The sequence below is a fragment of the Pteropus alecto genome, unplaced genomic scaffold, assembly GCF_000325575.1.
Source record: "Pteropus alecto unplaced genomic scaffold, ASM32557v1 scaffold134, whole genome shotgun sequence".
NCBI classification, from domain to species: domain Eukaryota; kingdom Metazoa; phylum Chordata; class Mammalia; order Chiroptera; family Pteropodidae; genus Pteropus; species Pteropus alecto.
In genome coordinates this window covers 12730188-12739746 of record NW_006436283.1, presented here as the reverse complement: position 1 = coordinate 12739746, position 9559 = coordinate 12730188, and the positions used below count along the sequence as shown (strand labels likewise).

The following is a 9559-nucleotide window of genomic DNA, read 5'->3' as shown; positions in this document are numbered from 1 at the left end:
TAATCTTTTAATTTACTTCACCTTAAAAGAAGATTTTTTTTAATGACTGTTGTAGAGAATAACTTGAACTTTTGATAACTAACCCTGAAAAGCTTGATTGGTAAATAATTCAGGTATCTGTAAACTAATCAATTTAACCTTTTCTTTCTCTTTGGGGGTAAAGTAATCCTCAGTAGCGTTGGCTTGTTTCACATCTGTTTGACATTGGGACTGTGCTCCCGGTTCACAATAAATGCCAGAGAGTTCTATTCGACACTTACAGACTAAGGGAGCCTTTAGAAAGTCTGGAATGGTTTCCCTTCTGCAAAGTACATGTTTAAATATTAACAGATTAAACAGCTGGGAGCTTTGAGTCCCAGATCCGAAAACAAATTACCCTTTTTAGATATTTAAAATCTTATGGTGACTTTGAATGTAAACCCTTTTTCCTCATTTGCTTATTTCAAATAACTCCATCCCAAGCCATTGCCTGGCCAAATACAACATGCTTTGCTGCCCTCCTGTGGTGAAGACTCAGACAGTTCAGATATTCTTACTTTAAGGTGAATACAAATCCAGTGCAGCTTCTTGGAGGTGGGAGTCACTAAGGTACTCCCAGGTCTAAAAGATGAGGCAATGGTTGTGGAGCAAGTTGTTCTCTCAGCAGAAATCCCCCAGGATGTTTTTTTCACCTAGCTTCCTACCACCCTTACATTGTATGAGTTTTTTACCCATCATGCATCCTGTACACTACAGGTCCAGCCACCTGGGCGATGGCCACCTCCAAACCAGACATCATGATCATCCTGTTGAGCAAGCTGATGGAAGAGGGGGACATGTTTTATAAGGTGAGGGACGGGAGTGAGGGACAGCGTTTCCTCAAAACAGCCACTGACTGTTTCCTGCACATAGCATCTACCGACTTCTTGATAGTTCGCATCCATGGTTCTAGAGGCCAAGGAAAATGCCATCCTTCACTGACAGGTTCATAAGTTGAGAATCCTGGGTTTTTCCCTTCCCGACAAGAGAGTAAGAATGGCCTGTACGTGCCCGTAGCTGATCACCCTAAAGACCTAGTTTTACCTGGTCACTAATAGCATGGAATCTGCTCAGTGGGACCTGAAAATTCATGGGACAAGTAAAATTATGTAGTACAGGTATTTCCAATCCATGCAAGATCGAGAGTCACTGATCTTAGCTTTCATATTTAATATATGCGTAGATTAAGTCTATTAGTAATAATAGTTTATCAGCATCTCTGAGTAAGATAAGGCACCTGAGACAAATAGCAATTATAAGATTTGCTTGAAGTCACTCACTGAATGATAGCAATAAAAAAAAAAAGAGTGGAGTCTTTTTATACTCACAATTCAAGCTGAAGGCTTCATACTCTAACACAAACTCTCGTGGCCTATAGAAAGTCTCTCAACAACATTCCATGTCAGAATTACCTTGTTGTGTTAAGATTAGCCGAATCTTCTCCTAAATGTAAATACAAATCCAACCCAGCTTTTGGCAGCGGGCACCACCAAGACATCCCCAGGCCCAAAGACGAGGAAATGACCGTGAAGCACACTATCCTCCACCCCCACCTCCCCGCCTCCTCCCCTGCCCCCGTATAAGGAGTGTACAGAGTTCCTGAGGGCAGAGTTAACACTTCCTGAGGACCCTTCCAGTACAAGTCCTGATAATCTAGGACTCTTAGGCCTCTAGGAAACTTGAGTCCTGACCCAGCCACGATTTCACATGACTTCAAGGAAGGGCCTCATTAGCTGTCATATTTATGAACTTGAAAATGGCGTTGCTCTCAAGAGTCCAAACCCTGGTTATAATATGGCTTCTGATATTTCGAGACAAGAAGTCCTACCTCCTAAGGAGAATGGGCAGAGCTACTACTATTCCCACCCAGAATTCTGCCTTGGCAGACTCCAAATCTGTCCTTAATGAAAAGAGCTAAAGAGAAAATGAGAGCTCGGGACCCCTGGTAAAGCTGCAGCTGTGCGGGAGGAGTGGCGCCGCCGAAGATCGGCTCAGGGAGTGGACGGTGCCTTCTGCGTCATTCTGCGCTCAGTTTATAGATTTTCAAATGCAAACTGTAGGAGAAATTCAAGGCCCCTGTGACCACGTTCCTAGGTGGGTCATAGATTTACTTCATCTTGGAAAAATCCTTCCTACGTAGTCAGATGGAATCTCAGGCTCTCAACTTGACTTCTCTACTACCACCTTACCCCATGCCTTTTCCAAAAGCAGGGAAAACTGACTGATATTGTTTTATGCCATGAGATTAGGGAACAGCAGCTAGATTGTTTCAGCTCCTACATCCTTCATAAGGAAGAGGTAACCTCTTCTAGAGAACTGGCAAATGGATCAGCAGACAAGGAAAGAGTTTTCCAGACAAGCCAAAATTAAGGAAACAGCAATAACTTTGGCGTGCTTGGGACTGGGCATGATTCATGTGCCAGGGAGATCGGGTCAAGAAAAGTTCTGTTGAAATGAGCAGGGTCAGTCCCTTGAGAACCCAGTTGAAAAGCTGGAGTCCCAGGCCTTTCATTCGCCAAGGCTTCCTTTCTCTGGCTCGTATGTTGGGGAACCCCTTCCACCGTGCCTTTCCTGCTGGGCCGGTTTCCTAAAGGAAAGACTGGACCTTCTGCTCTCACCATCAGGCCCAAACCTAGTCTCTAGGCTGCTGTTCGGGCGGGGCTCACCCTTAGGCATAGCTGGCGACAGAAGGCAGGGGGTGGGGCCAGACTTACCCAGCGGCTCCGCAGACCAACTGTGTGCTTTGCCATCTCGTCCTCCCATCAGAAAGGTAAAGTGAAGGAGGCTGCCCAGCGCTACCAGTACGCTCTGAAGAAATTCCCTAGAGAAGGATTTGGTGAGGACTTGAAAACCTTTCGGGAACTGAAGGTGTCTCTTCTCCTCAACCTCTCTCGATGTCGCAGGAAAATGAATGTAAGTCCCTCTCATCCCGGCTCCTTTACTGCAGTCCTGGAAGTTGACAGTCCATGTCACTCGCTAGCTTTTACCAGGCCCTGAAATCTTTCTCTGCCCTATTTGGAACTTGGTTGTCCTTCACAGAGCACTGACATTTGCGATTTAAAAGAAATCAACTCTTGAGTACAATCCATATCTCAAAACTTGAAAAAAGTTAATGCTGTAGGCACTTTATCACTTTCCGAATTTTCGTAATTCCCACTGAACGTGATTGGAATACTTTCGTCACCTCTCCTCCCCCCAAGTCAACTTTCTGGTCTACGGGAAAATGTGAGAGCGATTGTCTCTAGGATTCCAGCTGTAGTTAGATAGGAATTAGTCATTCCCTCCCCTTCTAGAAGACCCCTGAGTCATTTAAGGAAGAGCTGGAAAGAGGGCTCAGGACCATGGATTTCAAGGTTTCATTTCTAAGGCTAATCTCGAACTTTTCACTTCTTTCCTCATCTTTTTATTCAAGCATGCCGTGTCCCTTCCGTTCACAGAGAGAATCTTAGAACCCTTCCTGGTCCTTCATTATCTCCCAAGTAGTCCTTGGTCCTTCTTGCCTGCCTTGCAGACACAGCCTCTGGTGCCCTCAGCAACCTTGACACGCAGAGGGTCAAGAGCCCTCCCTCAGATACCAGGGATAGCTAAGATCCTGTCAGGAATCTGACATCCACCAACCTGAGGTCTCACAGTTAGTCAAGAGATAGAAATAATCCAAGCCAAATAGGAATGTCAATCGGTAAAGAACTCAGCTGTACTAAAGTCAGATTTCAGCCTCAGTGGCAATGGATCTGCTATCAATTCCAGAAAGGTTATCTGCGTATACGATCTTCATATCATCCATCTGAAACCTGACAAAGAGCCCTGATGCAGACTTGGGTGTCTTGAAGGACACAGTTAGGACCCTACGTGGCAGAGGTGCTGAGGAGAGTGGAGATGTGGTAGAGGTTCTTGTGGTGAGGGGGGTAGTTGCCTTAGGGGGAGGCAGTGAGGTTCTTGGGTGAAACAGAAGAATCTACACCAGGTTCTCTTATTATACCAGCTAGTGAGAATGAGACAAAGCTCAGGAGCTGCTGCCAGCCTGCTGGCTTCTTTTTTGCCTAACAAACACTCTTTTTCTTAAAAATAATCTCCCCAGTCTACGGCCATACCACCCTGAACGAGCCCAATCCTGTCTGATCTCGGAAGCTAAGCAGGGTCGGGCCTGGTTAGTACTTGGATGGGAGACCGCCTAGGAAGACCAGATGCTGTAGGCGTAAAAAATAAGAGATCGTAAATTGACAAGGTCCTTGCAATCTGTGAGGTCAACCAAGGGTTGCCTCGTCAAAAATAATAATAATAATAATAATAATCTTCCCAGAAATAATGAGTGTCCCAAAAGAAAAAATTAAAGAGTAAGGTTAGAAACAGAGTAGGGATAGAAGGCAACCCATTTCAGGCGGAATACTTTCTCTCTAGCTCCACATTTGTTCAGAAACAGTTAACCATCACCTCCCATGGCCAGTGCTAGGCCAAGCACATGAAGTCTGTCTGCTTTGATAGACAAGTGCCCACTGATTTTTTTTAATGTTTACCTGTGCCCCAGGGCCTTTGTTCCGCCTAAGGCCTCGTTTTCTATGTTAGGAATCACAAGTGTAACCAGAGGCTACTGTGCCGTAGTATGGCTTTGACATTAAAAGAGAAGGGGAAAACTTCCCTTTTACATGACGGTGGCTTACAAGCCCCAGCTTTGTCCCTCCAGGGATCCTCAGTGATCTAGAGGTGAGGCGATAGCATAGACCTGTCACAGACTAGCTCTTCTTTTGTTTTGTTTTTAAATGTTTCCTAAGTAAGGAACCAGTTAAGGAACAGGCCAGAGAAGCCTCTGTGAAATAGAAAGGAAATTACCATTTATTGAGCATCTGCAATGTGCCAAGAACTGTATGTAGAGTTTTTGAATGCTTTATTGCTCTTAATCCTGCCTATGAGATAGGTTTGGGTGAGAAAACATACAGCGCACTCTGAGCAGACCGGAGAATCGAGCCCGAGTCTGACTTCCTCCCCCACCTCGTCTCCGTGGCCAGCGCACTTCTCCGTCTACACAAACCCCATCCTCTTGGATTCCACTCATCTCTGAGAAAGCCAAGGAATAGTGGGTGCAGCAAGAATGTGGGGGGTAAGATGAGGTTGCATGTGAGGTGTAGAGGTGTGTGTTCTCCTCGTACATGTGTGTGTAACGAGAGTTCAGGTTTCCAAAGTCAGGCGCTTCGTTGGGTTGACATTTGGCTTCTGGGCTAGAAAGAACTCTGTTGGAAAGGCAGAAAGAAGGCAAATTAAAAGTATTTTCATACTTATGGGCAGGTAAATTCCCATGAGCAGTTGCAGGGCCACACAGGGCAAAGGCAGAAGGAACTTTCAAGCACTGGGCCACGTGGCTAGAGCCATTCAAGGCGTGTCAGGAATCCCAAGTGTTCCGTCTATAAGTGTCAAAGAAATGTACATATGATCTGTGTTATTCCCAAGTTGTCTATTTTTTATATCTCTTCAATGACTCATTTGCACACCTATTGTAATGACAGGATTTTGGAATGGCGGAGGAATTTGCTACTAAGGCCCTGGAGCTGAAACCGAAATCTTATGAAGCTTACTATGCAAGAGCAAGGGCAAAACGCAGCAGCAGGTGAGGAGAGAGAGAGAGGGTGAAAAGCAAGAGGTCTATTTTCTAAATCTGGCCGAGGCAACGTAGGCCATCCTGGGGCATAAGTACCCAAATGTGTCTGTCCCCGAGGACTCTTCAGGCCAAGCTTCGGGGATGGCTCCCATAGCACAGTACTCAGCTTAAGATTGGCAAATCTTCGGGGCTGTGGGACTCTAGAGCATTTCGCTTTGGGTAAAAAAAAAAATGCCTTTTCATTGTTGGAGAATGGCACCTTCTTCCTAGCAGCCTCTGCCATACCTCAGTCACTTTTTAACCCCCAAAGAAGGTAGCATGAGAGACACCAGTGACTTAAGAAGAGGTCACTTAAGCAAAACATCCTCCCAACCCTTTTAAAGGGAAAAGGAGGATGAGCCACTTACATCACAGGCTCCTCTTTCTTTTCCTGTAGGCATTGGGGGATAGATAGTCTTCCTCCCGGGGCTCTCCTCAAGTCTGATAGCATCAAACCCCCTTCTCACCTAAACCCACCGCCACCACCACACCACACACACACGTGGAGACAGGAGGTCCTTGCTGCCGGGGTTGAGAGGGCCCAAGAGAAACCTGTCCCCCACGCCCATCTGCCGTGGTTCGGCCAGTGGGCAGGAAGAGCTCCAGAAAGACCTGGAACCTGCCATGGGTGATCTTGGGATAACTTGTCACTGTCTTCGATGCCTCCTGCCCAGTGCCCCGCCCTTCTCCCAAACTGCCCAGGAAGGAAGTGCTTCAGGTCCACTGCTATGACCAGGGGGAGTAAGGGTCCTGGAAATGCCCCCGGGTTCAGTCTAGCAATGACAGCGCCAGTAATCCTAGCCTCAGCGAGCAGGGGTAGCACAGTTCCTGCAGAAGCTTGACTGTCAAATTCTCTTTCCCACTGGGTCATTCCTTCCCCACGAGGCCAGTCGCTCCTTTTCTGGGCAGTGTTAATAGAGAGGATGGGAATATCTCTGACGGTCCATGTCCTCGTTTGTAAATGAGAGTCTGAGTTGTGTAGTCAGCAAGCCTGATGCCTGCCCAGCTCTGATGTAGCGGAATGGAGGAGCCCCAGTTCCTGTGGGGTGAGGGCTAGAAAGGGCAGAGGACAGAGTTCTTGCCTAGGATGGAACAGGCCTGAAATTTGGAGCCAAAATATCAAGAATATAAAGAAAAAAATTCTGCTGGATCAGCAAGATTTTTAAATATTGTAGTTGCTGTTTTGTTCCTAAGCTAATTGACAGTGACCCTGTAAATGACAACCCCACCCAACCCTCATACTGCCTGGTGTGCCTTTGGGCACTAAGAAAATCTTCCCGAAGGGCCTGACTGGACTGGCAAAATGGGGACATTCCTCCACTAATCCCAGAGAGGCCAGAAGGAAGGTGGAGGCCGAACGGGTTAGGGAATCATTCTGGACTCTTCTAAAATGACAGCCTACCTGTTTCCTTCCTTACAAATCAAAGGAAACCAAACCCCACCCCCAACTCCCACAGGCGCTGCCACGGTTCTCTGAAATAGTCACCATGTTCTCAGCCCTGGGGGATTCCTGTTGATTCAGAATAACTCCAGTTCCTGTGTTTACATTTTGTCAAGCAGACAGTTCGCAGCAGCCTTAGAGGACCTGAACGAGGCCATCAGGCTGTGTCCAAACAATCGTGAGATCCAGAGACTCCTGATGAGAGTGGAGGAGGAGTGTAGACAGATGCAGCAGCAGCAGCAGCAGCCGCCCCCGCCGCCGCCACCGCAGCAGCCCCAGCAGCAGCTACCAGAAGAAACGGAACCGGAACCACAGCATGACGATATATACTCTGTGCAAGACATATTCGAGGAGGAGTACCTGGAGCAGGATGTCGAAAACGTTTCCATCGGCCTGCAGACGGAGGCCCGGCCCAGTCAGGGCCTCCCGATCATCCAGAGCCCGCCGTCCTCCCCAGCCCATCGGGACTCCGCCTACATCTCTGGCTCACCGCTAGGCTCACACCAGGTCTTTGACTTCCGGTCCGGTAGTTCCGTAGGTTCTCCCACTAGACAGAGCTATCAGTCCACCTCACCCGCTCTTTCTCCAACTCACCAGAACTCTCACTACAGGCCTAGCCCACCACACACTTCCCCAGCTCATCAAGGTGCATCGTACCGCTTTAGCCCCCCTCCTGTAGGAGGGCAGGGCAAAGAATACCCAAGCCCTCCCCCCTCCCCTCTCCGTAGAGGCCCTCAGTATCGGGCCAGCCCTCCAGCCGAAAGCATGAGTGTCTACAGGTCCCAGTCTGGCTCACCCGTGCGCTATCAGCAAGAAACAAATGTCAGCCAGCTTCCTGGCCGACCAAAATCTCCATTATCCAAGATGGCCCAGCGGCCCTACCAGATGCCTCCGCTTCCTGTGGCGGTTCCCCAGCAAGGGCTCAGGCTGCAGCCCGCTAAGGCCCAGATTGTGAGAAGCAACCAGCCCAGCTCTGCAGTGCATTCAAGCACCGTCATCTCCACAGGGGCCTATGGCCAAGTAGCCCATTCAATGGCTAGTAAATACCAGTCTTCACAAGGAGACTTAGGAGTAAGTCAGAGCCGCTTGGTTTATCAAGGGTCAATTGGGGGGATTGTGGGGGATGGGAGACCTGTGCAGCATGTCCAGGCCAGTCTGAGCGCAGGTGCCATCTGTCAGCATGGAGGGTTGACCAAAGAAGACCTTCCTCAGCGACCTTCTTCAGCATATCGAGGTGGCATGAGATACAGCCAAACGCCACAGATTGGGCGGAGCCAGTCTGCATCCTATTACCCAGTCTGTCACTCAAAACTAGATCTGGAGCGTTCCTCCAGCCAGCTAGGTTCCCCCGACGTGTCACATCTAATCAGAAGACCTATTAGTGTCAACCCTAATGAAATCAAGCCGCACCCGCCGACCCCCAGGCCGCTGCTGCACTCCCAAAGCGCAGGCCTCCGCTTCTCTCCATCCAGCCATAGCATCTCGTCGGCCTCCAACCTAGCTCCCACCTTCCGGCCATCCTCCTCGATTCAACAAATGGAGATCCCACTAAAGCCGGCGTATGATAGGTCATGTGACGAGCTGTCGCCAGTGTCTCCCACGCAGGGAGGTTACCCCAGTGAGCCCACCCGGTCCAGGACCACACCATTCATGGGGATCATAGATAAAACAGCCCGGACTCAACAGTACCCCCACCTTCACCAGCAGAATCGGACCTGGGCAGTGTCATCAGTAGACACCGTTCTCAGCCCCACATCTCCAGGCAACCTGCCCCAGCCTGAGTCCTTCAGCCCACCATCTTCTATCAGCAACATTGCCTTTTATAACAAAACCAACAATGCACAGAATGGCCATTTGCTGGAGGACGATTATTACAGCCCCCATGGGATGCTGGCTAATGGGTCCCGCGGAGACCTCTTGGAGAGAGTCAGCCAGGCCTCCTCATATCCCGACGTGAAGGTGGCTCGGACCCTCCCCGTGGCTCAGGCATACCAGGACAACCTGTACAGGCAGCTGTCCCGGGACTCTCGGCAAGGGCAGACGTCCCCTATCAAACCAAAGAGACCGTTTGTGGAGTCTAATGTTTAAAAGACGTTTGTTGGAGTGAGACCCCCTATGTTTTCACTGCACATTTTCAGGCTTGGTTTCCACATTTGAGGTAGTTCTCTGGCTTATTTTCTCATGTAGTTTCTGTGTGGTGTTCAGAGGTGGCAGTTCACATGCTGAAACCCTTTGCATGCAGCCGACTGGGAAGCTGGCCTCCAGTGAGCCAGGACTTGTTTCTCTTGTCTGTGCCCCAGCCACATGCTCTCTCTCTCTCTTCAGATGCCAACGAGGAGATTGCTGTGCCATGTGCTTTAACCCAGGGAGATCAGACACACTGGTCAGCTTTTTCCAGGAGACAATCGCTTTCACTGATGTTCTCGTTGTGTAAATGTCTCTCTCCTTTTTTTTTTTTACAAAAATAAGAT

At 48.8% G+C, this 9559-nt stretch overlaps 1 protein-coding gene and 1 pseudogene across 6 annotated transcripts in view; both read left to right on the top strand.

The window, feature by feature from the left end:
- Positions 1-9553, top strand: part of TANC2 (tetratricopeptide repeat, ankyrin repeat and coiled-coil containing 2) — a 293951-nt gene extending 284398 nt beyond the window's left edge. For all 6 annotated transcript variants that reach the window (XM_006912329.2, XM_025047068.1, XM_025047067.1 and 3 more), the window contains 4 exons: positions 736-827; positions 2785-2931; positions 5517-5617; positions 7208-9553. In XM_006912329.2, the coding sequence (XP_006912391.1) occupies positions 736-827; positions 2785-2931; positions 5517-5617; positions 7208-9176 (2309 nt within the window). In that variant the 3' untranslated portion in view covers positions 9177-9553. The remainder of the gene's footprint in view (positions 1-735; positions 828-2784; positions 2932-5516; positions 5618-7207) is intronic.
- Positions 4096-4214, top strand: LOC112480168 (annotated as a pseudogene).
- Positions 9554-9559: the final 6 nt, after the last annotated feature.